At 50.2% G+C, this 27,835-nt stretch overlaps 1 protein-coding gene across 1 annotated transcript in view; it reads right to left on the bottom strand.

Annotated features, from left to right (window-relative positions):
• Nucleotides 1-2,153: 2,153 nt before the first annotated feature.
• Nucleotides 2,154-27,835, bottom strand: part of LOC144611678 (serine/threonine-protein kinase PAK 4-like) — a 44,836-nt gene continuing 19,154 nt past the window's right edge. Inside the window, 7 exon segments of the mRNA XM_078430896.1 lie at nt 2,154-4,854; nt 6,494-6,628; nt 7,810-7,935; nt 16,146-16,272; nt 19,227-19,360; nt 23,687-24,003; nt 24,006-24,105. Of these exon segments, the coding sequence (XP_078287022.1) occupies nt 4,699-4,854; nt 6,494-6,628; nt 7,810-7,935; nt 16,146-16,272; nt 19,227-19,360; nt 23,687-24,003; nt 24,006-24,105 (1,095 nt within the window). The 3' untranslated portion in view covers nt 2,154-4,698.

Raw genomic sequence — 27,835 nt, 5'->3', positions numbered from 1 at the left:
TAGTTGCCTCAATAATAGTGTTGATGCTTTTGGCAAATTTCAACGATGGGATGAAAAATGATTACTATTTCTAGGGGCAGTTACACTTGTTATTTTTAAATGAATAAAAGGAAAAAATGTATAATGAATGCTTATGCTGTTTTCCTCTTGAGATTGGGAGACAACAGAAGACTCCATTTTGGAATAACAAGGAACTGCAGATGCTGGTTTACACTAAAGAAAGACCCAAAATGCTGGAGTAATTCAGCAAGTCAGGCAGCATTTCATTGGAGACCCTCGGACTATCTTTAATCTGACTTTACTGGACTTTATCACGCACTAAACATTATTTCCTTTACCCTGTATCTGTCCACTGAGGACAGCTCGATTGTAATTATATATAGTCTTCCTACCTTCCTACACACTCCAAAGATGTACAGGTTTGTAGGTCGTGTTGGACGGAACAGCAGATGCTGGTTTATACTGAAGATAGACAGAAAATGCTGGAGTAACTCAGTGGGACAGACAGCATCCCTGGAGAAAAGGAATTAGTGATGTTTTGGGTTGGGTCTAAAGAAGGGTTTCCGACCCGAAACGTCACCCAATCTTTTTCTTCAGAGATGCCGCCTGACTTGCTGAGCTACTCCAGAATTTTGTGTCTATTTTCAGGTTTGCAGATTAATTGGCTTATGTAATACTGCAAGTTTTCCATCGTGTGTAGGATAGTATTCATGTACGGGGATTGTTGGCTATCGCGCACTCGGTGGGCCGAAGGGCCTATTTCTGTGCTGTATTTCCTAAGGCCAAATATGCTGCCTGACCCGCTGAGTTACTCCAGCACGGTGTCCTTTACTGCCTTCTTCTGTTCTTGCTTTTCGGTGGTTTGAAGAATGGTGTGGAATTAATGTGAAATAAGCTTGCACAGTTCAAGGACTAATTGGGAAAGTGTTTGAGCAAGTGTAGGGCCTGCGCTCGCCAATAGAAAGAACGACTCCCAATTAAGGATTGCCCCTTAGTTACTGGGGGCTGATGTAACTCAAAGTAAATGGCTCAGGGTCTCAAGGAGTATGGAATGTACTGTCACGGTCTGGTTTATGTAGAATATCTTATAATTTAAGGAGTGGCGCAGCGGTAGAGTTGCTGCCTCACAGCGCCGGAGACCTGGGTTTGATCCTGACTACGGGTGCTGTCTGTACGGAGTTTGTACGTTCTCCCCGTGACCTGCGCGGTTTTTCTCCGAGATTTTTGGTTTCCTCCCACACTCCAAAAACTTACAGGTTTGTAGGTTAATTGGCTTGGTATAAATGAAAAATATGTCCCTGGTGTAGAATAGTGTTAATGTGCGGGGATCGCTGGTCAGTGCGGAGTCGATGGGCCGAAGGGCCTGTTTCCGAGCTGCATCTCTAAACTAAACTACAATTTACCATACGTTTATTTGTTGTGAAGTTGGTTTACAACACCATTCAAAAGACATTTGGACGGGTAGATTTTTTTTTAGATTTAGAGATACAGCGCGGAAACAGGTCCTTCGGCCCACCGGGTCCGCGCCGCCCAGCGATCCCCGTACATTAACACTATCCTACACACACTAGGGACAATTTTTGCATTTACCCAGTCAATTAACCTACAAACCTGTACGTCTTTGGAGTGTGGGAGGAAACCGAAGATCTCCGAGAAAACCCACGCAGGTCACGGGGAGAACGTACAAACTCCGTACAGATGGCGCCCGTAGTCAGGATTGAACCCGAGTCTCCGGCGCTGCATTCGCTGCAAGGCAGCAACTCTACCGCTGCGCCACCGTGGGTACACAGAAAGGAAAGGTTTAAGGGATAAAGGGCCAAATGCAGGCAGGTGGGACTAGTATAGATGGGCGATCTTGGTTGGCATGGGCAAGTTGGACCAAAGGCACAAAGTGCTGGAGTAACTCAGCTGGTCAGGCAGCATCTCTGGAGAAGGTGGATAGGTGATGTTTCGGGTCGAGACCCTTCTTCAGACCCGCCTTGGACCAAAGGTCTTGTTTCCTTACTGTGTGGTAAGAATCTAATTGTTCCACCCTGATATACATGACAACCACTCGACTTTGAAACACACACACAAACACAAGGAATATAAAGCCAGTCAACTGCATATCAAATGGTTTTCAAATCTGTAATTAGAAAATTTAAAAACCTCATTAAATTCACCCTCTTGGCACAATGAAAAACACTTTTTTTTTAAACAGTAAAACAGTAAATCTTCTTGTAAAGTAGCTACTCAAGAAAATAAGTTGCAGCATTCTCAAAAAAAAAATACTGTAGTGTTACAAAAAAATGACAATATAAATATTCTTAAACAAACCCAGGCAGAGGTGTTCAGTAGTCACTTCATCCATCCATTCATTCTGATGAAGGCACATGCTGTAACATAGCTCAAATACAACTTCCAGGACAAATCTGTGCAACGGGCTTGTTGGGATATTGACCTTCACAAGAACGCTCCCACTTCCACAGTGAGGCTTCAGAGATGTTTAAGACCTGTTTAACTTGTAGCTGGTTCCACTGCGCAATGGCAAGCTGAGGAAGTTCAGGACTAGTGCTTGGTGGATCAGATGAGTAGACGAGTCTAGTTTAGAGATGCAGCGCGGAAACAGGCCCTTCGGACCGAGCCCGCGTCGACCAGCGATCCCCGCACACTTGCACTTCCCCTACACATCCTAGGAACAATTTCACATTTATACCCAGCCAATTAACCTACCAACCTGCACGTCTTTGGAGTTTGGGAGGAAACAGAAGATCCCGGAGGAAACCCGCGCAGGTCACGGGGAGAACGTACAAACTCCGCACAGACTAGCGTCGTGGTCAGGACTGAACCCGGGTCTCCGGCGCTGTGAGGCAGTAGCTCAACCCTAACTCCTGAAGTAGAGGGTAGAAGTCCAGTGGCCGAAGCAAACAAAAAGGACAGATCTGGCTCTGCGTTCCTCATCTCCACACTGTGGTCACTAGTGAGTTCTGGCCAGTGGTTAGTGGAGTATGGGAGTAGTGGAGCCAACAATGGGAACAGACCCTCGACAGCCTCGTTGACCAGTAGTTCAAATAGGACATAAACCCGGGTTAAGTCAAAACAAATCCTCGCACATTAATCTTCACACCCAAAATTCCAGCCAGTTAGCTCCAATAAATCTATGGTCCAAACTATTTTGTAAGTGTGAGAAAGTTACTTCGATTTCAAGATATTTGGAACTGCTGGGATTTTGCCGATTTACATTGTGATAGTTGCTGCCCTCCTTCAATGTAGAAGCCTTTCAGCTTGGCATTTCACGCATTGCTCTGGTGCTAAGAGTGGATCAATCTGCTGACTAGCATTACAAGAAAATCCATTCCCTCAGCCAGTCCTTCTGACCTGCATATGAAAAGTGCATCAAGCAGTTCTTAACCCTGGAGAGAAACTCTTAAGATTACTCTGAGATGGACAGAACTTAGAACGGGGTTTTACAACATTTTGGTTAATAGGATGAAACGGTTTACCTAAAGTAAGAACCAGACTGGTCAGAGGGACTGGCACATGCTGGGGATAGGCTTACACAAGGGATCTGACTCTGGCTCATGTTCTAATGGGACCAGACATCACGAGTCTCACCCACCTGCCCTCTTCCTTCATGGCCACAGCTGCAGGGTGTGAGTGAACAGATAGCTTCCCTTCAGAGACAAGTGGCCACACAATGTTGAAAGTGACTGCCAGTGATTTTTCACATGCATCACTTTTAGGTGACCATCCTGCACTCGCTGGAAAACATTATTGGCACAAGTTGCCACGGTTTGATCATCTGTTCCGTGTTCCTTTCCCCGATTAAATTTTCCATTGCTGCGAAACCATGACACCCGCCCAGAGCCCAAGACACCCATTTAGTCCCACATCGATGCCGGGAGGTGATGAAGGTGGAGCGTCCAGCACTGGTGATCGATCACCAAGGACACAGTTACCATTGTAATGACGTCACCTCCTGCAGAATTCACAGTCGACTCGGTTCCGAGACTTACGATGCAGTGCTTGGTGGAGGTCATGCGAAACGAGACTCGACTTTAAACTCGCTTCCACAGCCAGCTCAAAGCCTGCACCTACGACACACTTCTTAAAATGAAAACACTGGACCTATTGGAGAACCAAACCTGCAGTCCAACTGGAGTCATTAAACACGGCCTCCTTGGTCTACCAATATCCCAACAAATCTTGCAAAAGGTCAGGAGCACCCCTCTCCCTACTTGCATGTTACTCACTGGTGCAGCTATGACATCTTAACAGTGTTTAAAAATCAAATCTTGATTTAGTAGTGAAATATACACACTTTTTTTTACATATAATATAAAATTCCAGTGTAGCTCCTCTCAGCTGTTTCATAGTGTATAAACTACATTACTTAACCGTTAACAGTCTTTTTCTTTTAAGTTACACTTTACGAGTCGGAACAAAGAGTCGTCGTTCAGTAGTATCGACACCGTTCCTTTGTGGTTCTGCCCCGCTGAGAAACGGCGGTGTTGAGATTCCGACAGGGGGTACAGTTGGAAACACACTCCCCCACAGAGAGACGACATCTCTCGGGGCCCAGACAGCAACTCACCCATCTCTCGTAAATGCCAAATGTTTTATTTATGAGATATAGGCTTCCTAGTTTTTAGAGAAAAAAAAATCACAGATTTTCGTTGCTCCCGTTTGTGCTGGGCGACTGACTCATAAACCCCTCGCTCATTTAGTCCGATTCATTCTCATCAGTAGTACGATGCACGAGGAGTGGCCCGCCTTGCTCAGGAAGGGGTGCTTCAGTAGCTCAGTAGCCATCGCCCTCTGCGAGGGGTCCCGAACCAGCAGCCGGTCCAGAAACCCCTTCAGGAGGGGCGAGACCTAGGAGAGATCAGGGAGAGAGAGAGACAGGGTTCAGGCAACAATGAAACAACAACAACAACAGAGAAGGAGGGGGGGTTCATCTCCCCACCTGAATCAAAAAAACGAGTTAGATAAAGCTCCAGGGGCTAGCGGAATCAGGGGATATGGGGAGAAGGCAGGCACGGGTTACTGATTGTGGATGATCAGCCATGATCATATTGAATGGCGGTGCAGGCTCGAAGGGCCGAATGGCCTCCTCCTGCACCTATTTTCTATGTTTCTATGATCACAATGAATGGTGGTGCTGGCTCGAAGGGCTGAATGGCCTCCTCTTATGTTTCCATGTTTCTACCCTCTGTGGAATTATTTGCCACAGAAGACTGTGGAGGCCAAGTCAGTGGATATTTTTAAGACAGAGATAGATAGATTCTTGATTATTATGGGTGTCAGAGGTTATGGGGAGAAGGCGGGAGAATGAGTTAGGAGGGAGAGATTGAATGACGGAGTAGGCTTGATGGGCCGAATGGCCTAATTCTGCTCCTATCACTTATGACCTTATGTTGTATAAGAAGATAACTGCAGATGCTGGTACAAATCGAAGGTATTTATTCACCAAATGCTGGAGTAACTCAGCGGGTCAGGCAGCATCTCGGGAGAGAAGGAATGGGTGACGTTTCGGGTCGAGACCCTTCTTCAGACTTATGACCTTATGTTGTACTTGCTGCTGGCAACAGCCTGGCCCGGCAAGGGAGGAGCGGGAGAAAGGGAACACGTCTCAAATTGCAGAGGGGGCTTCAGGCAGCAGGCACTGTCCGGTCCATCACAGGTACTGACCCTACAGGGCGGAAACAGGCCCTTCGGCCCACCGAGTCCGCACCGACCAGCGATCCCCGCACATTGACACTGTCCTACACTAGAGACAAGTTTTACATTTACACCAACCCGATCAACCTACAAACCTGTACGTCTTTGGAGTGCGGGAGGAAACCGAAGATCTCGGAGAAAACCCACCCGGTCACGGGGAGAACGTACAAACTCCGTACAGACGGCGCCCGTGGTCGGGTCTCCGGCGTTGCAAGCGCTGTAAGGCAGCGACTCATGATTAAATGATTGGGGTCAGGGTAGAACCAAGGGCCAGAAGGAACAATGGGTGTGGACTCGGTGGGACAGAGGGCCAGTTTCCATGCTGTATCTCTAAAGTAAACTGAGATCCCGCCTCTGGGGAAGAAAAGATGTTATCAAACTGATCTCCCGGTGGCCGAGCACTTCAACTCCCCCTCCCACTCCCAGTCTGACCTTTCTGTCATGGGCCTCCTCCAGTGCCATAGTGAGGCCCACCGGAAATTGGAGGAACAGCACCTCATATTTCGCCTGGGCAGCTTGCAGCCCAGCGGTATGAACATCGACTTCTCCAACTTTAGATAGTCCCTCTGTCCCTCTCTTCCCCTCCTCCTTCCCAGATCTCCCCCTATCTTCCTGTCTCCACCTACATCCTTCCTTTGTCCCGCCCCCCCTGACATCAGTCTGAAGAAGGGTCTCGACCCGAAACGTCACCCATTCCTTCTCTCCCGAGATGCTGCCTGACCTGCTGAGTTACTCCAGCATTTTGTGAATAAGACGTTATCAATACTTGGCTGGGGCCAAGGCTGCACGTTACCTTCTGCCCATTCTTCAGTTTGGGAGGCAGGTTGTCCCGTATCATTTTCATGGCCTTCAGAGGTGGTTCATTGAAGTAGGGTGGCTCCCCATCGACCATCTCTATCACCATTATCCCCAGAGACCAGATATCAACCTGCAAACAACGGCAGAGGGTGTGCCATGTGTGTTAGCGGGCAACACAGAAACCCCTTTCACCCAAAACCCCCGCAAAACTCAAAATAAACTGAGGGAAAGGTTATTGGATTCAGAAAAGCTCTCAGAATGCAAGGCACTGATTAGATAACACCAATATGGGGAGAAGGCAGGCACAGGATACTGAGTTGGATGATCAGCCATGATCATATTGAATGGCGGTGCAGGCTCGAAGGGCCGAATGGCCTACTCCTGCACCTATTTTCTATGTTTCTATGATCACAATGAATGGCGGTGCTGGCTCGAAGGGCCGAATGGCCTCCTCTTATGTTTCCATGTTTCTACCCTCTGTGGAATTCTTTGCCACAGAAGGCCGTGGAGGCCAAGTCGGCGGATATTTTTAAGGCAGAGAGAGATAGATTCTTGATTATTATGGGTGTCAGAGGTTATGGGGAGAACCCCAGGAGAATGGGGTTAGGAGGGACAAATAAAGCTATCTTGAATCTTGAATCTTGATGTGTCTAATACAACGGTTAGAAACATTCTTATAAAAAGTTACAGTCTAAAGATAAAATTCCTTTTCTTTCACCCACGCTCTCAAAAATACAACAAAACCATCACATCCTCACTGCAGACCTCTCATTCATCGACTTAATTTACACCTCACGCCGCCTCGGCAAGGCCACCAGCATAATCAATAGGTGCAGGAGGAGGCCATTCGGCCCATCGAGCCAGCACCGCCATTCGATGTGATCATGGCTGATCATTCTCAATCAGTACCCGGTTCCTGCCTTCTCGCCATACCCCCTGACTCCGCTATCCTTAAGAGCTCTATCCAGCTCTCTCTTGAATGCATTCAGAGAATTGGCCTCCACTGCCTTCTGAGGCAGAGAATCAAGGAACAGTCTCACAAGGGTTGCCAACTTCCTCACTCCCAAACACGGGACAAGGGGTGACGTCACCGCCCCGCGCCCCACATGACCTCACCCAGCCAGCGGCCACGTGCTCCCGCTCCACCAATGTGTGTCTATCTTCAGTATATACCAGCATCTGCAGTTCCTTTCTGCACTACAGCACAGGACCCAGGTACACTTGAATATATTTTTGCAAACTCTAACCTGCATTTTGAAATCCGTTTCTGACAAGGATAAGTAAGATTAGCGAGAACACCAATTTGCCTACCTCTGGTCCATACGGCAACCGGGAGATCAGCTCTGGTGCCATCCAGTAAGGGGTGCCCACCAGTGACTTGCGCCTGGGCACATCCTTCGATACCTGGGCACAGAAGCCAAAGTCTGAAAGCTTCACCTTCAAGGCAAACAGAGAGCACAAAGGTCAGTAACAACCTGCAAATTACAGTGTCCAATTACAGATTCAGCAACAGTTTCTTCCCAGCTATTGTCAGGCAACTGAACCATCCTATCACCAACTAGAGAGCGGTCCTGACCTCCCATCTACCTCATTGGAGACCCTCGGACTATCTTTAATCGGACTTTATCTTTAAGAGCTCTATCTCGCTCTCTCTTGAATGCATTCAGAGAATTGGCCTCCACCGCCTTCTGAGGCAGAGAATTCCACTCTGTGTCTGTATTTCTCTCTGTGTCTGCATTTCTTTCTCTCTCCCATTCTCTCTGACTGAAAAGGTTTTTCCTCATCTCCGTTCTAAATGGCCTACCCCTTATTCTTAAACTGTGGGCCCTTGTTCTGGACTCCCCCAACATTGGGAACATGTTTCCTGCCTCTAACGTGTCCAACCCCTTAATAATCTTATACGTTTCGATAAGATCTCCTCTCATCCTTCTAAATTCCAGTGTATACAAGCCATGATCAGCCATGATCACAATGAATGGCGGTGCTGGCTCGAAGGGCCAAATGGTCTCCTCCTGCACCTATTTTCTATGTTTCTATGTTAATCATGAAACGTTGTTTCGCAGGATAACATGCAGCGAAAAAAACTTTTCACCGTGACAATAAAATAACCTAAATTTCCAAATCCCTGTATATCAAACTGCACTGATATACTGATAGGATACGATATGATAGAACTTTATTTATCCCGGGAGGGAAATTGGTTTGCCAACAGTCATAAAACACAAGAGACATGAAACATGAAGTTAAAGTGATGTGTGGAAAGTCCAGGATTGGGGACGTGGGAAGATTGGGGAGGGGGAAGGGGGTCAGTCTACCCCAGGAGAGCAGAGGGAGGGTGCACTGTAGGGTGTTGCAGCGGGCTGGTGAGCGAGCGGGTCGAGCGCGGTCTGCCGGAGTACCACGGGCCAGGCGGCTGGAGGGAGCCGAATGCATCGCGCTGGGCCAGGCCGACCCCTACACCATCTGTCCAGTGCCGCCACGACACCGGGCCTGATAGCGAGAACATTTAAAAAATATTACAGATCTCCTTGGACCAGGATGAGGAGAATGAGTTTGAGAGGGAGAGATAGAAAGAAAAAATAGGTGCAGGAGTAGGCCATTCGGCCCTTCGAGCCATTCAATATGATCATGGCTGATCATCCAACTCAGTATCCCGTACCTGCCTTCTCTCCATACCCCCTGATCCTTTAGCCACAAGGGCCACATCTAACTCCCTCTTAAATATAGCCAATGAACTGGCCTCAACTACCTTCTGTGGCAGAGAATTCCACAGATTCACCACTCTCTGTGTGAAAAAAAACTTTCTCATCTCGGTCCTAAAAGACTTCCCCCTTATCCTTAAACTGTGACCCCTTGTTCTGGACTTCCCCAACATCGGGAACAATCTTCCTGCATCTAGCCTGTCCAACCCCTTAAGAATTTTGTACGTTTCTATAAGATCCCCCCTCAATCTTCTAAATTCCAGCGAGATAGATCGGGCATGATTGAATGGCAGAGTGGACTTGATGGGTTAAATGGCCTAATTCTGCTCCTGTCACTTATGACTTGGAAGTTGCAGGAAGGCACCGGAACGTGGCGACCAGGTGCTTTCCCAGAAGAGGATATATCGTATGATACGAGTTGATTTGACGGGATAGCGTGCAGCGCAAGCATTTCGCTGTACGCCTGTGCACGTGACGACAAAAACCAAACCGAAACATATGGGTGCAAGTAAGGAAACTGCCGTTAGGAAGAGAGTTAATGCAGTAATTCAAGGAACTGCAGATGCTGGTTTACACCAAAGGCAGATACAAAGTGCTGGAGTAACTCAGGGGCTCGGGCAGTATCTCTGGAGAAAAAGGATGGCTGGCGTTTCGGGTCGGGATGAAGAATAGTCAGAAGAAGGGTCCCATAGAAACATAGAAAAAAGGTGCAGGAGGAGGTCATTTGGCCCTTCGAGCCAGCACTGTCATTCATTGTGATCATGGCTGATCATCCACAATCAGTAACCCGTACCTGCCTTCTCCCCATATCCCTTGATTCCGCTAGCCCCTAGAGCTCTATCTAACTCTCTTTTAAATTCATCCAGTGAATTGACCTCCACTGCCTTCTGTGGCAGAGAATTCCACAAATTCACAACTATCTGGGTGAAAAAGTTTCTTCTCAACCCGAATAGACCCAAAACATCAGCCATTTATTTCTCCAGAGATGCTGTCTGACCTGCTGAGTTACACCAGCACTTTGTGTTCATCGTTAATACAATAATTGTCTCTGTATGAATTTTTTTTCCCCCCAAGTTTGCAAAGAAAATATTTCATTCCTTGAAATATAAACTCTCGTTTTCTTTTATTGCTGCCATTCTCACTGTTCTCACTGGAGCCTTTAATGTGCAGGCCCAGAACAGGCTGTCCATTTGCCAAGAACGATCACCGTAAACATTGGATCGCAATGCTGGGCTGACAGATTGCTGGCCAATTTCCCATTTTTAAACAAACGCAAAACAAAATGCATGTCCCAACATACAGGGAGACAGTGATCACAGAAACCATTAAACCACTGGAAGAATGTGTTTTCAATTTTGTAACAACTTAAATGTCAACACAAATAAAGAAACTCTGACTTAATTCCTCCGCAATTTTACGATAAAACTTTCCAGCCTTCAACTTGTCACCAGTGAGAGGAAGGATGCCATTAAGTTAGAAAGGGTGCACAGGAAATTCACCAGGATGTTATCTAGATAGGCAGCGGTAGAGTTGTTGCCTTACAGCGCCAGAGACCCGGGTTCAATCCGGACGGACTACAGGTGCTGTCTCTATGGATTTTGTACGTTCTCCCAGTGACCTGCGTGGGCTTTCTCCGGGTGCTCCGGTTTCCTCCCACTTTCCAAAGATGTACAGGTTTTAGAAGGATGAGGGGGGATCTTATTGAAACATATAAGATAATTAGGGGATTGGACACATTAGAGGCAGGAAACATGCTCCCAATGTTGGGGGAGTCCAGAACAAGTGGCCACAGTTTAAGAATAAGGGGTAGGCCATTTAGAACGGAGATGAGGAAAAACTTTTTCAGTCAGAGAGTGGTGAAGGTGTGGAATTCTCTGCCTCAGAAGGCAGTGGAGGCCAGTTCGTTGGATGCTTTCAAGAGAGAGCTGGATAGAGCTCTTAAGGATAGTGGAGTGAGGAGGTATGGGGAGAAGGCAGGAACGGGGTACTGATTGAGAGTGATCAGCCATGATCGCATTGAATGGCGGTGCTGGCTCGAAGGGCTGAATGGCCTACTCCTGCACCTATTGTCTATTGAAGGTTAATTGGCTTTGGTTAATTGTAAATTGTCCCCAGTGTGTGTAGGATCGCGCTAGTATACGGGGTGACACCTGGTTGGCACGGACTCGGTGGGCCGAAGGGCCTGTTTCCGCACTGTATCTCTAAACTAAACTAAACTTGCTGACTTGAACTATGGGGAACGTAGTGTAAGAAAATAACTGCAGATGCTGGTACAAATCGAAGGTATTTATTTCACAAAATGCTGGAGTAACTCAGCAGGTCAGGCAGCATCTCAGGAGAGAAGGAATGGGTGACAATAGACAATAGACAATAGGTGCAGGAGTAGGCCATTCAGCCCTTCGAGCCAGCACCGCCATTCAATGCGATCATGGCTGATCACTCTCAATCAGTACCCCGTTCCTGCCTTCTCCCCATACCCCCTGACTCCGCTATCCTTAAGAGCTCTATCCAGCTCTCTCTTGAAAGCATCCAACGAACTGGCCTCCACTGCCTTCTGAGGCAGAGAATTCCACACCTTCACCACTCTCTGACTGAAAAAGTTCTTCCTCATCTCCGTTCTAAATGGCCTACCCCTTATTCTTAAACTGTGGCCCCTTGTTCTGGACTCCCCCAACATTGGGAACATGTTTCCTGCCTCTAATGTGTCCAATCCCCTAATTATCTTATATGTTTCAATAAGATCCCCCCTCATCCTTCTAAATTCCAGTGTATACAAGCCCAATCGCTCCAGCCTTTCAACATACGACAGTCCCGCCATTCCGGAATGAATCTAGTGAACCTACGCTGCACGCCCTCCATAGCAAGAATATCCTTCCTCAAATTTGGAGACCAAAACTGCACACAGTACTCCAGGTGCGGTCTCACCAGGGCCCGGTACAACTGTAGAAGGACCTCTTTGCTCCTATACTCAAGTCCTCTTGTTACGAAGGCCAACATTCCATTGGCTTTCTTCACTGCCTGCTGTACCTGCATGCTTCCTTTCATTGACTGATGCACTGGGACACCCAGATCTCGTTGAACTCCCCCTCCTCCTAACTTGACACCATTCAGATAATAATCTGCCTTTCTATTCTTACTTCCAAAGTGAATAACCTCACACTTATCTACATTAAACTGCATCTGCCATGTATCCGCCCACTCACACAACCTGTCCAAGTCACCCTGTAGCCTTATTGCATCTTCCTCACAATTCACACTACCCCCCAGCTTAGTATCATCTGCAAATTTGCTAATGGTACTTTTAATCCCTTCGTCTAAGTCATGTAGGATTTTTTTTTTAGATTTAGATTTTTTAGATTTAGAGATACAGCGCGGAAACAGGCCCTTCGGCCCACCGAGTCCGTGCCGCCCAGCGCTCCCCACACATTAACACTATCCTACACACACTAGGGACAATTTTTACATTTGCCCAGCCAATTAACCTACATACCTGTACGTCTTTGGAGTGTGGGAGGAAACCGAAGATCTCGGAGAAAACCCACGCAGGTCACGGGGAGAACGTACAAACTCCGTACAGACGGCGCCCGTAATCAGAATCGAACCTGAGACTCCGGCGCTGCATTCGCTGTAAGGCAGCAACTCTACCGCTGCGCCACCGTGCCGCCCGAGGGGTGAGCTTACTGAAGTGTACAAGGTCGTCAGGGCCATGGATAAAGTGAGCGCTATCTTTTTCCCCACAATGTGGCGAATTTTAGACCTTAGGCTTAAGGTGAGAGGAATTTAAGAGGGACCTCAGGTACAACTGTTTCCACTCAAAGGATAGTCCATGTCTGAAATATGGTCTGCCAGAGGAAGCTATAGAAACGGATGAAATTGTGACTTTAAAAAGACATTTTGACAGATATATGGAGAGGAAGCGTTTAGCGAGCAATGGGCCAAATGCAGATATATTGGACTAGCCCACGATGCCAACATGGACAAACTGGGCCAAAGGGTCTACAGCTCGATGTTCCCATTGCAGTTCCTCACGTGGCCACAAAGGGGCAACACACCCAATCGAAGCAAACTTTCAGCTTTGTTATTTGCATTTGATTGGAGGCCAGAGTTACCTCCTCCCCCCACAAAACAAAATCATTCCCTCTGGTAACGAGATCTCCTGCACAGTGCATGTTCCACACTGCTGGGTGCACAGTGCATGTTCCACACTGCTGGGTGCACAGTGCATGTTCCACACTGCTGGGTGCACAGTGCATGTTCCACACTGCTGGGTGCACAGTGCATGTTCCACACTGCTGGGTGCACAGTGCATGTTCCACACTGCTGGGTGCACAGTGCATGTTCCACACTGCTGGGTGCACAGTGCATGTTCCACACTGCTGGGTGCACAGTGCATGTTCCACACTGCTGGGTGCACAGTGCATGTTCCACACTGCTGGGTGCACAGCAACGGAACCTGCTCATTGCCAAAGCACAGCCCAACACACACACACAGGGTGGAGGGGAGAGGGAGAGAGGGGGAGAGGGTGGAGGGGAGAAGGGAGAGAGAGAGGGGGAGGGAGAGAGAGAGAGGGTGGAGGGGAGAGAGAGAGAGAGCGGGGAGAGAGAGAGAGAGGAGAGATAGAGAGGGTGGAGAGAGAGAGAGGGTGGAGGGGAGAGAGGGTGGAGGGGGGAGAGAGAGAGAGTGGAGGAGAGAGAGGGTGGAGGAGAGAGAGGGTGGAGGAGAGAGAGGGTGGAGGAGAGAGAGGGTGGAGGAGAGAGAGAGTGGAGGAGAGAGAGAGAGAGAGGGTGGAGGGGAGAGAGGGTGGATAAAGAGAAGGTGGAGGAGAGAGAGGTGGAGGAGAGAAGGTGGAGGAGAGAGAGAGGGTGGAGGAGAGAGAGAGGGTGGAGGAGAGAGAGAGGGTGGAGGAGAGAGAGAGGGTGGAGGAGAGAGAGAGAGAGTGGAGGAGAGAGAGAGAGAGTGGAGGAGAGAGAGAGTGGAGGAGAGAGAGAGTGGAGGAGAGAGAGAGTGGAGGAGAGAGAGAGTGGAGGAGAGAGAGAGTGGAGGAGAGAGAATGGAGGAGAGAGGGTGGAGGGGAGAGAGAGGGTGGAGAAAGAAGGTGGAGGAGAGAGAGAGAGGTGGGGGAGAGAAGGTGGAGGAGAGAGAGGGTTGAGGAGAGGGAGAGGGTGGAGGAGAGAGAGAGGGTGGAGGAGAGAGAGAGAGAGAGTGGAGGAGAGAGAGAGAGAGAGAGGGTGGAGGAGAGAGAGAGAGAGTGGAGGAGAGAGAGAGAGAGAGAGAGAGAGAGAGAGAGAGAGAGAGAGAGAGAGAGAGAGGGGGTGGGAGAGGGTGGAGGAGAGAGAGGGTGGCAGGACCAAACTGCCCCCCTGGATACAAGGTTTGACCACACTCATTGATTAGGTCTGTGGTTCAATAATCTATATACTAAATCTCTTGTTTGTTTGTTTGTTCCTGAACTACACCCAAAACGGTACACGATACAATTTTAGGCCCACCTTTCTCACAAGTAAGGCCCACCTTACTCACCACTCATTTGGTGCTAATGGAAGAAGTTTCATTGAAATCGGTGGTACATTTTTATTCACATTTTAAAGTTTAAATCTATCTAGGGAGGGAGGGGGGATAGAGGGAGGGGGGGGGTGGAGGGAGGGGGGGGGTGGAGGGAGGGGGGGGGGGGGGTGGAGGGAGGGGGGGTGGAGGGAGGGGGGGATGGAGGGATGGGGGGGGATGGGGGGATGGAGGGAGGGGGGGGTGGAGGGAGGGGGGGGGGATGGAGGGAGGGGGAGTGGAGGGAGGGGGGGGTGGAGGGAGGGGGGGGATGGAGGGATGGGGGGGGATGGAGGGAGGGGGGGATGGAGGGAGGGGGGATGGAGGGAGGGGGGGATGGAGGGAGGGGGGGATGGAGGGAGGGGGGGGATGGAGGGAGGGGGGGATGGAGGGAGGGGGGGGATGGAGGGAGGGGGGGAATGGAGGGATGGGGGGGGATGGAGGGAGGGGGGGATGGAGGGAGGGGGGGGATGGAGGGATGGGGGGGATGGAGGGAGGGGGAGGAGAGGGTGCTGCACCAATGCAGGAAAGGTTTGGGCCCAACAGATCCACTTGGTCTAGTTCCCACTTAAAATGGTGCTGATCAAAGATCAAGGAAAAACAGAGCCCTTTTTGGAGAGCATTTTAGTATGAGTAAGAACAGAGACCCAGACACTAGTTAAAACAGTCAGATATGAGGGAGTGAATTGACGAGTTACACACAAAATGAAAGTTAGTCCATTCTGTCTCAGTATAATGTCACCTCAATCATTTGAAGATTGATAAAATGATTTATAGAGACCTTCAATGGATTATCAAAGATAGACACAAAATGCTGGAGTAACTTAGTGGGTCAGGCAGCATCTCTGGAGAGAATGAATGAATCTCTCCACCCCTCCCCCACTCAAGTCGCACCAGCTTCTCGTTCTCACCCAACAACGGCCTGCTTCCTTTATCACCGTCACTTTTTTTGCATATCTTTCATCCGTTGTTCTATATCTCTCTCTCAACATCATTGTCTATATCTCTCGTTTCCCTTTCCTCAGCCTCTCAGTCTGAAGATGGGTCTCGACCCAAAACGTCACCCATTCCTTCTCCCCAGAGATGCTGCCTGAGTTACTCCAGCTTTTTGTGTCCATCCTCGGTTTAAACCAGCATCTGCAGTTCCTTCCTGCACACGAATGGGTGAAGACTGAAGAAGGGTCTCGACCCGAAACGTCACCCATTCCTTCTCTCCGGAGATGCTGCCTGACCCGCTGAGTTACTCCAGCGTTTTGTATCTATCTTCAGTGTAAACCAGCATCTGCAGTTCCTTCCTCCCTGCACAATGGATTATCAAAGCTACCAGTGGACTATAATGTAAATGAGACTGTGAGGAGACACAGTTTGCTTAGACATGCTGTGTGTTTGTTGCTTATACCTACCCTTCCATCGTGAGTCAAGAGAATGGAGTCACTCTTGATGTCCCTGTGAATCACACCCTGTGCGTGGAGCACGGCCAACCCCTTTAACACGGACAGGCAGACAGTGGCTATTTGTTCTTCGTTCATCCTGTGGCACAGAATCCAACAGTCATTATCAGGCACCAGCGGTCTGAATTCATAATTTAGAACAGATTCTGTCATCCGAATACTCTTCCTTATTTCAATAACATTTTAAGGGCTAGCATGGTAGCACAGCTGGTGGAGTGGCTGCCCTCACAGCGCCAGAGACCCGGGTTCCATCCTGACCTCGGGTGCCATCTGTGTGGAGTTTGCACGCACTCCCTGTGACCTCGTGGGGTTTCAATAGACAATAGGTGCAGGAGGAGGCCATTCGGCCCTTCGAGCCAGCACCACCATTCAATGTGATCATGGCTGATCATTCTCAATCAGTACCCCGTTCCTGCCTTCTCCCCATACCCCCTGACTCCGCTATCCTTAAGAGCTCTATCTAGCTCTCTCTTGAATGCATTCAGAGAATTGGCCTCCACTGCCTTCTGAGGCAGAGAATTCCACAGATTCACAACTCTCTGACTGAAAAAGTTTTTCCTCATCTCGGTTCTAAATGGCCTACCCCTTATTCTTAAACTGTTTGGCCCCTTGTTCTGGACTCCCTCAACATTGGGAACATGTTTCCTGTCTCTAACGTGTCCAACCCCTTAATAATCTTATACGTTTCGATAAGATCCCCTCTCATCCTTCTAAATTCCAGTGTCCAACCCCTTAATAATCTTATACGTTTCGATAAGATCCCCTCTCATCCTTCTAAATTCCAGTGTATACAAGCCTAGTCGCTGCAGTCTTTCAACATACGACAGTCCCGCCATTCCGGGAGTTAACCCACGCTGCATGCCCTCAATAGCCTCCCACGTCCCACAGAAGTGTGGGTTTGCGGGTTAATTGGCCTCCCCGTGATGAGCCCTGTCAAACGACCTCAGTCAGGCGAACGTCAACAAACGGAGACAGCAGAAGCAGCTTCACAACGTCTGCTGCCTCAAACGCAAGAAGAAGAAGGCCCTCTGTGAACTGCTTCTAGCGTGCAGTGAGTGCATGAGAAAGAGGGATAACACAGAAATAGTGTGAACTGGTGATCGACGGTCAGTATGTATCTTTCAATCAATCAAACTGCAACATCAGTGCCAAATATTATGAACCAAAGCTACGTAGGACCGAATGCAAGGAAGCAGACCGTTGTCGGGGAGACTACATTTTAGACTTTCGAGAAGCAGCATAGAAACAGGCCCTTTAACCCAGAGGCCACACCGACCAGCACGAACACCATCACACACACACACACACACACATGGGACAATTTACAATTTTACTGAAACCAATTAACCTACAAACCCTGTAGTGTGGAGAGTGGGAGCACCCGGAGAAATCCCACGCGGTCACGGGGAGAACGTACAAACTCTGTACAGACAGCACCCGTAGTCAGGATCGAGCCCGGGTTCTGCCCCTAGTGTGTAGGATATTGTTAGCGTGCGGGGATCGTTGTTCGGCGCGGACTCGGTGGGCCGAAGGGCATGTTTCCGCGCTGTAACCCTAAACTAAACGAGCACAGATGAAAGATCTTTCAAAGAAAATCAGCTTATTTATTCAGAACTGCTGTATCCCTTGGTAAGATGGGTCATGAACCGCACTGACTTACGGCTTAGTGTATGATGTTTTAACTTTGCGAGTATGTGCACTCTACACTCTTCCTCTTCTCAGAGAGTCCCACAGCGCAGGAGGCCAGCGTTCAGCCAATCGTGGCCCTTCCGTAACCTTGGAAACTTTTTAATTAAATCTCCTCGCAATTTTCTTTTGAAAGTTAGCGCTGGGTGGTGGCCAGACGAGACCTGACAAGTGCCCCGGCCGTTTGGGGAGCGGATCAGAGACGAACAACAAGGCTAGACCCGGAGAGAGGATGAAGAGGATTCTCTCCCTAGTTCCCCCACCACAACGTTTGAGTGCCCGACCTGAACGCAGTGCCTTATCGGAGTGACAGGGAACATTTGCTGCCCTTGGTGTCGTGTATCGCAACCGAGAGTGGTCTGCTGTTGGGCCTGGCATCAAACCGTCTCCCAGTGTTCAGAGAGATTTGCGTTTCTATAGCAACTTTCTCGTCCCTTTCAGACCAGTCCAAAGTACTTTGCAGTCAATTAATTACTTTTAAAGATAGAAACTGCTGCACTGCAAGTCACACAGTGGCTGGTTTGTATTCAGCAAGCTCTTACAAATAACGAGAACAGTCTGTTCTGCGGACATTTTAACAGGGAGAGAAAGACTGTCTCTCTCTCTCCTGATCTTTAAACGAGAACCATGGGATCTCTAAGATCCATATCAGGGGGCAATAAAAGTACCCTCTTTACTACCCTGTCAATTTCAAATAGTGAAAGGCCTGGATAGAGTGGATGAGGAGAGGATGTTTCCACTAGTGGGAGAGAGTCTAGGACTAGAGGCCACAGCCTCAGAATAAAAGGATGTACCTTGAGAAAGGATATGAGGAGGAATTTCTTTAGTCAGAGGGTGGTCAATCTGTGGAATTAATTGACACAGACGGCTGTGGAGGCCAAGTCAGTGGATAATTCTTTTGTTTATTGATTTATTTTTATGTTTTATTTACTCTGTAAAGCGTCTTTGAGTTTCCAGAAAAGCGCTATATAAATTAAATGTATTATTATTATTATTATTATTATTATTATTATTAGTATTTTAAAGGCAGAGATGGATAGATTCTTGACTAGTACAGGTGTCAGGGGTTATGGGGAGAAGGCAGGAGAATGGGGTTGAGAGGGAGAGATAGATCGGCCATGACTGAATGGTGGGGTAGACTTGATGGGCCGAATGGCCTAATTTGCTCCCATCACTTATGAATCTTATTGGGGGCTTTGTCTTTTGTGGCTTAAAAACTATCTTTACAAAATCAGTGCAGCACGCTCTCAGCCCATCACTAAAGCACAGGCCTGGGGGTTGAGTTGGCGAATGTGGAGAGAGTTTCTGACACAGTGCAGCTGAGTTGATGCAACTCATGATCCATACCTGGTGTGGGTTACGATGTCGGTCAGCGCCCCTCCCTCCAGGAATTCCATCACCACCCACAGCTCATCGTCAACCAGATAGCTGTTGTACATTTCCACCACGTTTTCGTGATGGTAGTCACGCATTATCACAACCTGCAGAGGGGGGGAGAGAGAGGAGGCAAGTGACTGTCATGGCCGCCACCCCAACCCCGGGCACTTTCCCCTGCAACCGCACGAGATGCAACACCTGTCCCTTTACCTCCCCCCTCAACTCCATCCAAGGACCCAAACAGTCTTTCCAGGTGAAACAAAGGTTCACCTGCACCTCCTCTAACCTCATCTATTGCATCCGCTGCTCCAGATGTCAACTTATTTACATCGGTGAAACCAAGCGCAGGCTCGGCGATCGCTTCGCTCAACACCTGCGCTCGGTCCGCATTAACCAAACTGATCTCCCAGTGGCCGAGCACTTCAACTCCCCCTCCCATTCCCAGTCTGACCTTTCTGTCATGGGCCTCCTCCAGTGCCATAGTGAGGCCCACCGGAAATTGGAGGAACAGCACCTCATATTTCGCCTGGGCAGTTTGCAGCCCAGTGGTATGAACATCGACTTCTCCAACTTTAGATAGTTCCTCTGTCCCTCCCTTCCCCTCCTCCTTCCCAGATCTCCCTCTATCTTCCTGTCTCCACCTATATCCTTCCTTTGTCCCGCCCCCGACATCAGTCTGAAGAAGGGTCTCGACCCGAAACGTCACCCATTCCTTCTCTCCCGAGATGCTGCCTGACCTGCTGAGTTACTCCAGCATTTTGTAAATAAATGGCCGCCACTGAGATTACCTCACGCAGAAAACGCAACCGCAAGGACACAAGGCCTTTCTCAAGTCAGGATTAATGCTCCACAGCTTATTGGCTTCGCACAACAGCCAGATCTGATGTGTAGGAAGAAAAACCCCGCAGATGCTGGTTTAAATCGAAGATAGACACAAAAAGCTGGGTCAAAAAACTCAGTGTGTCAGACAGCATCTCTGGAGGAAAGGAATAGGTGACGTTTCGGGTTGAGACCCAAAGGGTCTCGACCCGAAACGTCACCTATTCCTTTTTGTGTAGGAAAGAAAACTGCAGATGCTGGTTTAAATCGAAGGTAGACACAAAATGCCGGAGTAACTCAGTGGGTCACGCAGCATCTCAGGAGAGAAGGAATGGGTGACGTTTCAATAGACAATAGGTGCAGGAGTAGGCCATTCGGCCTTTCGAGCCAGCACCGCCATTCAATGATGGTAGTCACTTCTTCAGTCTGAAGAAGGGTCTCGACCCGAAACGCCACCCGTTCCCTCTCTCCAAGATGCTGCCTGACCCGTTGAGTTACTCCAGCATTCCGTGTCTACCAGCGAGATCTGATGTTGCAGAACACAGAGATCGGAGAGAAGGGAGCACGGTAGCACAGCGGCAGAGTTGCTGCCTTTCAGTGCCAGAAACCCGGGTTCGATCCTGACTATGGGTGCTGTCTGTACGGAGTTTGTACGTTCTCCCCGTGACCTGCGTGGGTTCTGTCTGGGTGCTCCAGTTTCCTCCCACACTCCAAAGACATACAGGTTGGTAGATTAATTGGCTTGGTATAATTGTAAATTGTTCCTAGTAGGACAGGGTTGGTGTGTGGGGATCGCTGGTCGGAATGGATTCAGTGGGCCGAAGGGCCTGTTCCATGTGCTGTATCTCTAAACTAAACTAAATCTTTAAGTACAGGTGCACAATTCCCTAAAGGTGTCGAGTCAGGTGGGCAACCTGGTGAAGGAGGCATTTGAAATGTTTGCCTACATCAAGTGCAAAGGTTGGAGCATGATGACTCCGGGTGCTGTCTGTGCGGAGTTTGTACGTTCTCCCCGTGACCTGCGTGAACTTTCCCCGAGATCTTCGGTTTCCTCCCACACTCCAAAGACGTACAGGGTTGCAGATTAATTGGCTTCAGTAAAATTATAAAATTCTTCGTATGTTGCAAAACATACTTGGCTAATAAAGTATGATTGTGATTTGTCCCTGGTGTGTGGGATAGTGTTAGTGTGCGGGGATCGCTGGTCGGCGCGGACCCGGTGGGCCGAAGGGCCTGTTTCTGTGCTGCATCTCTAAATTAAACTAAACGAAACAGGGAGAAGAGCAACAGACCCAGGCCACTGGCAGTCAGTCTTTGATAGTATCGCAGGGTGTCAAGTCTTTGATAGTATCGCAGCGTGTCAAGTCTTTGATAGTATCGCAGCGTGTCAAGTCTTTGATAGTATCGCAGCGTGTCAAGACACACCTGGGATACTATTCAAAGGTATTTTTATTCACAAAATGCTGGAGTAACTCAGCAGGTCAGGCAGCATCTCAGGAGAGAAGGAATGGGTGGCGTTTAGGGTCGAGACCCTTCTTCAGACTGATACTATTAATTGGTTAAAGCCTGGTGTAAGTTGTTGAAGGGTTGAGGAAGATGAGGTGGGGACTGTGGGTGTCAGGTTCGATCCCGACCGTGGATGCTATCTGGGTGAGTTTGCTCGTCCGCCCCGTGACCACGTGGGTTTTCTCCCACATCCCAAAGGCGTGAAAGTTTGTAGGTTAATTGGCCTCTGAAAAAAATCGACTTTGTCACGTAAGGAATGGATGCTAAAGTGGGATAACATAGAACTAATGTGAACGGGGTGATCGATGTTCAGCATGCACTCGCTGGGCTGAAGGGCCATTTCAAGGCTGTATTTCTAAACAAAAATAATAAACTGGGATATGAATAGCCCTAGTTAATTCGATATGTTGATGGTCTTCCTGAAGGATCGGGAAGGGGAACTCCAATTGCTCGGTACCTGGGTATAAAGGGGAAGGGCGGGAACAGGCACCTCTGCTGGAATTGTTTTCTAATTGCAAGTTAGAACGTGTCCAAGCACAGGGCAAGGCGGGGGAAATTCCAGCGCTGTCAAGCAGCCAAATACTATACACAGTTCAGGAGAAGGGATAACACTCAGGTAAGGGCAAGGGAGTGAAATAAGGAGGGGGGTGTGAAGCGCAAACGAGATCGAGAGAGAGAGAGTAAGAGTGAGAGAGCAAAATGGGGAAAGGCGGGAAGAGAACATGCAAGAGGGGGTGAGAGGGGAGAGGGAGGAGGGAAGAGCAGGGAGGGGGAGGGGGGGGAAGGGGGGAGGGGGAGGAAAGGGGGGCAGGGGAGAAGGAGGGGGAGGAAGGGGGGCAGGGAAGGGGGGAGGAAGGGGGCAGGGGAAAGAGGGGGAGGAAGGGGGGAGGGGAGGAAGGGGGGGAGGGGAGGAAGGGGGGAAGGGGAGGAAGGGGGAAGGGGAGGAAGGGGAGGAAGGTGGAGGGGGAGGAAGGGGAGAGGGGGAGAGAGGGGAGGAGGGGAGGAAGGGGGGAGGGGGAGGAAGGGGGAGGAGGGGGAAGGAAGGAGGGGGAGGAGGGAGAAGGAGGGGGAGGGGGAGGAAGGAGAGGGGAGGGGGAGGGAGGAGGAGGGGGGAGGGGGAGCGAGGAGGGGAGAGGGGGAGGAAGGGGGGAGGAAGGGGGGAGGGGGCCAGGGGGAGGGAGGAGGGGGAGGGCAGGGAAAGGAGTGATAGACCAGAGGAGAAAGAGAGCGGAGGGAGAAAGAGAGCGGGGGAGTGAGAGTTGGAGGATGCAGAGAGGACAGTGCAGTAGAGTGGGACTTTCTGAGTCAAGGTGTACAGGCTGGGAGGTTGGGAGGAGTAAACCGCTGTGAGTGCTTGTGGCCGAGTTTGGCTGAAGACACTGTGCCCTCTCCCGGTGGTTACGTGTGCCATTAGACTGTGTGCAGGGGAAGCCTGGGTCCACAGGGCCCCTCTCTCCCCCACACAAGGGCCCCTCCCCTCCCCTCCTCCACACAAGGGCCCCGTCTCCCCCACACAAGGGCCCCTCCCCCCAACACACAAGGGCCCCTCCCCCCACACACAAGGGCCCCTCCCCCCCCCACACACAAGGGCCCCTCTCTCCCCCCACACAAGGGCCCCTCCCCCCCACACACAAGGGCCCCTCTCTCCGCCCCACACAAGGGCCCCTCTCTCCCCCCCCCACACACAAGGGCCCCTCTCTCCCCCCCCACACACAAGGGCCCCTCTCTCCCTCCCCACACAAGGGCCCCTCTCTCCCCCACACAAGGGCCCCCCTCTCCCCCCACACAAGGGCCCCTCCCCCCCATACAAGGGCCCCTCTCCCCACACACAAGGGCCCCTCCCCCCCACACACAAGGGCCCCTCCCCCCCACACAAAGGGCCCCTCCCCCACACAAGGGCCCCTCTCCCCCACACAAGGGCCCCTCCCCCACACAAGGGCCCCTCCCCCACACAAGGGCCCCCCCACACAAGGGCCCCTCCCCCCACACAAGGGCCCCTCCCCCCCACAAGGGCCCCTCCCCCACACACAAGGGCCCCTCCCCCACACAAGGGCACCTCCCCCCACACAAGGGCCCCTCTCTCCGCGGGTGGAGCCACACTCTACCTCGTTGAAGAGCAGCTCCCTTCGCTGCTGCTTCCGCAGGTCCATCTTCTTCACGGCGACCAGCTTGCCGGTGGTCTTGACCGTGGCGATGCAGACGATGCCGGTGGACCCCTCGCCGATCTTGATGAAGTTGTCCAGGTAGGTGCGTGGGTCCCCCGGGTCCACCACCATCTGCAGGGCGGCCCGGAACTGCTCGTGGGACACCCGCTGGGGCTCGCGCTGGGGGGACCGCAGGTCGGGGCCGGGGGACGGGGCCGGGGAGCTGGGGGCCAAGTGCGTGTCGGACGCGTGGGGGGCCGGGCCGCCGGGGTCCACGAGGGCCCTTTGAAGTGACCCTGCTCCGGTTTACTCGGGCTGAGCTTGGCGACGTTGGGGCCATTGTGTCGGAGGTCATGGGGTATTCCAACCCGGAGGTCAACCTGAAGACAAGGGGAGAAGACAACTTTAGATAGTTCCTCTGACCCTCTCTTCCCCTCCTCCTTCCCAGATCTCCCTCGGACTTTGCTGGCTTTACCTTGCACTAAACGTTATTCCCTTATCATGTATCTGTAACTCCCTCTCCCATTCCCAGTCTGACCTTTCTGTCATGGGCCTCCTCCAGTGCCATAGTGAGGCCCACCGGAAATTGAGGAACAGCACCTCATATTTCGCCTAGGCAGCTTGCAGCCCAGCGGTATGAACATCGACTTCTCCAACTTTAGGTAGTTCCTCTGTCCCTCTCTTCCCCTCCTCCTTCCCAGATCTCCCTCTATCTTCCTGTCTCCACCTATATCCTTCCTTTATCCCGCCCCCCCCCCCCTGACATCAGTCTGAAGAAGGGTCTCGACCCGAAACGTCGCCCATTCCTTCTCTCCTGAGATGCTGCCTGACCCGCTCAGTTACTCCAGCATTTTGTGAATAAATACCTTCGATTTGTACCAGCATCTGCAGTTATTTTCTTATACAAGTTAGAGAGAGCCTGTTACATCCACCACAGACATCTACGTGCCCCGCGGTACCTAACCTAGCCCAAAACTGGCCCAATTTGATGAGTTCTCCAGCACTTTGTATTTTGCCATCAAAAATTAACACTGAATTAACGTCTTAGAACTTAGCACATTCACACTAAAAGATAGAGGGGAATGGAGAGAGAGAGAGGAGAGAGGGAATGAGAGGGGAAGTTGGTAACCTGAGGTAGACACAGAGGTACCTCATCACACAGCCCTGCCTGACAAATTTACACACAATACTAAGCTGCATCCTGTGCATCAGAAGTATCAAACCCCTTGGTCTCTCACTCAATGACGTGGTCAATAGACAATAGGTGCGGGAGGAGGCCATTTGGCCCTTCGAGCCAGCACCGACATTCAATGTGATCATGGCTGATCACTCTCAATCAGTACCCCGTTCCTCTGCCTTCTCCCTATACCCCCTGACTCCGCTATCCTTAAGAGCTCTATCTAGCTCTCGCTTGAATGCAGGTGCTGTGTGTACGGAGTTTGTACGTTGTCCCCGTGACCTGTGTGGGTTTTCTCCGGGATCTCCGGTTTCCACCCACACTTCAAAGACGTACAGGATCAAACCCGGGTCTCTGGCGCTGTAAGGCAGTAACTCTACCGCTGAACCACTGTGCTGCCCACAGTCTCAATATAGACAATAGGTGCAGGAGGAGGCCATTCGGCCCTTCGAGCCAGCACCGCCATTCAATGTGATCATGGCTGATCATTCTCAATCGGTACCCCCGTTCCTGCCTTCTCCCCATACCCCCTGACTCCACTATCCTTAAGAGCTCTATCCAGCTCTCTCTTGAATGCATTCAGAGAATTGGCCTCCACTGCCTTCTGAGGCAGAGAATTCCACAGATTCACAACTCTCTGACTGAAAAAGTTTTTCCTCATCTCAGTTCTAAATGGCCTACCCCTTATTCTTAAACTGTGGCCCCTTGTTCTGGACTCCCCCAACATTGGGAACATGTTTCCTGCCTCTAACGTGTCCAACCCCTTAATGATCTTATACGTTTCGATAAGAGTCTAACACCGGCCCCACAACACACCAATAGCTCAGAGACTAAATAAGTAACCTAGAGGAGACTGATTGGCCAGACATCTCACTGAAGAAGGATCTCGACCCGAAACGTCACCCATTCCTTCACTCCAGAGATGCTGCCTGTCCCGCTGAGTTACTCCAGCATTTTGTGTCGACCTTCAACCTACAAACCTGTACATCTTTGGAGTGTGTGAGGAAACCTGAGCCCCCTGGAGAAAACCCACGTGGTCACTGGGAGAAAATGTAAACTCCGTACAGTACCGACAGCAGCCGAAGTCAGGATAGAACCGGGGAGCGCTGTGAGGCAGCAACTCTACCGCTGCGCCACCGTGTGTCCAACTGCTTGAGAACGTCTGTCCAGGACAGGTGACACCACAGGCCGAGACTAGACCTCACACCAACAACTCAACCGGTCACTTCCAGCAACCTCACGTTTAAATGGGGTCATCTTTTACTCTTCTAAAATTCAGAGAGCATGTTACACTTACAGACATCTTCCCCAATAGGTCACAAATGCTCCAACTACGGGAATCAACCTAGCAGATAGACCACAGAGTGCTGGAGCAACTCAGCGGGTCAGGCAGCATCTCTGGAGAAAAGGGTCAGGATCCGCCTACAAAATCCTGAAGAAGGGTTCCGACCCGAAACATCACCAGTTCCTTTTCTCCAGAGATGCTGAGTTGCTCCTTGCATTGCGTGTCTCTACCTTTGGTTATCAGCCAGCACCTGAAGTTCCCCCCTTACCAATCCAACCCAGCAGGTTAGATAAGAAAAAGCCAGGAAATGGCCTCGCTGGCTGGGGAAATGGGGCGAGGCTTGGAACCAGGGCTGAGAGGCATCGGCGGAGGTGACAGCAGGAAGGAGGACGGGAGAGAGACAGGAGGAAGGAGAAAGAGAGGGAAGAGAAAAGTCAACCTATGATAGCTTTTCCTGCAGCTCCCTCAGTTCTTGGATGACTCCATTAATTGCTTCTCCTGCACGACATCCAGATGCACACAGCCTTTACTCTACACAATTCCCACTGTATCCCAGCATACTAGAAAGACCCAGCACGGAAACAGAAAAATCATGCACGCACCATGGTCGATAACATTTCCTCATTGAAATTTAACCGTCACCTTTGGCAGCTTTAAACCCTGGTTACATTCAATGGTCTGATGTCACAGCAGGCCAAGCATCATAATAAAACTGCTCAAAAGCCTCAATATATCTCGTTAAATTAAATCTTCCACCACACGCTAGCATTGGCATGGGGGGAGCCTTGGTACACGGCCTTGCACGTCTGCAGAGAACGCTAGTTGAGAACTAGGAACGTCGGAACAAAGGCTGTGAAAGGCAGGAGATGGGGAATGTTGACACAAGAGGCCGCTGGAATGGCGAGGAAAAACACAAAGGGCCGGAAGAACTCAGCGGGTCGGGCAGCATCTGCAGAGCAAATGGGCAGTTGACATTTGGGGTCAAGACCCTTCTCAAGACTCGGCCCAAAGACTGTAATATATTCTCTTCCCCCTTCCCTGCACCCCCCCCCCCAACCCCCCAAAGTCTGCTTCACAGAATTGAACATTATTGCTCTAAATGGAATGCAATGACATCTTCGTATATATCCAAACTTAATGCATCTTTCATATTGAAAGTGAATGGGATTACTTTCCTTTCTGACACAATTCTGCTTGTATATTTAATCAAAGGAATAGCAGTTCTTAATGATAGCGGAGTCAAGGGATATGGGGACAAGGCAGGAACGGGGCACTGTTTGTGGATGATCAGCCATGATCACAGTGAATGGCGGTGCTGGCTCGAAGGGCTGAATGGCCTCCTCCTGCACCTATTGTCTATTGAATAACTGTACAAGGGACACAAGGTGCTGGATCAACAGTAGGTGAGGCAGCATCCCTCGAGAACATGGATAGCTTTGGGTACAGATTGAGGGAAAAGCTGGAAAAGGGGAGAGGCAGGACAAAGCATGGCAGGTAATAGGTTGACATGTATGTGGGGTGGTGGGGGGACAGGTAGATGGTTGGAACAATGACCAGAGACAAGGTATTGTGAGCAGTTGTGGGCCCCATATCTGACAAAGGGTGTGCTGGCATTGGAGAGGGTCCAGAGGAGGTTTACGAGAATGAT

The sequence above is a fragment of the Rhinoraja longicauda genome, chromosome 41 (assembly GCF_053455715.1).
Source record: "Rhinoraja longicauda isolate Sanriku21f chromosome 41, sRhiLon1.1, whole genome shotgun sequence".
Lineage (NCBI taxonomy): Eukaryota > Metazoa > Chordata > Chondrichthyes > Rajiformes > Arhynchobatidae > Rhinoraja > Rhinoraja longicauda.
Note: the sequence above shows the minus strand (reverse complement) of the source record. Positions and strands in the feature narration are given on the sequence as shown.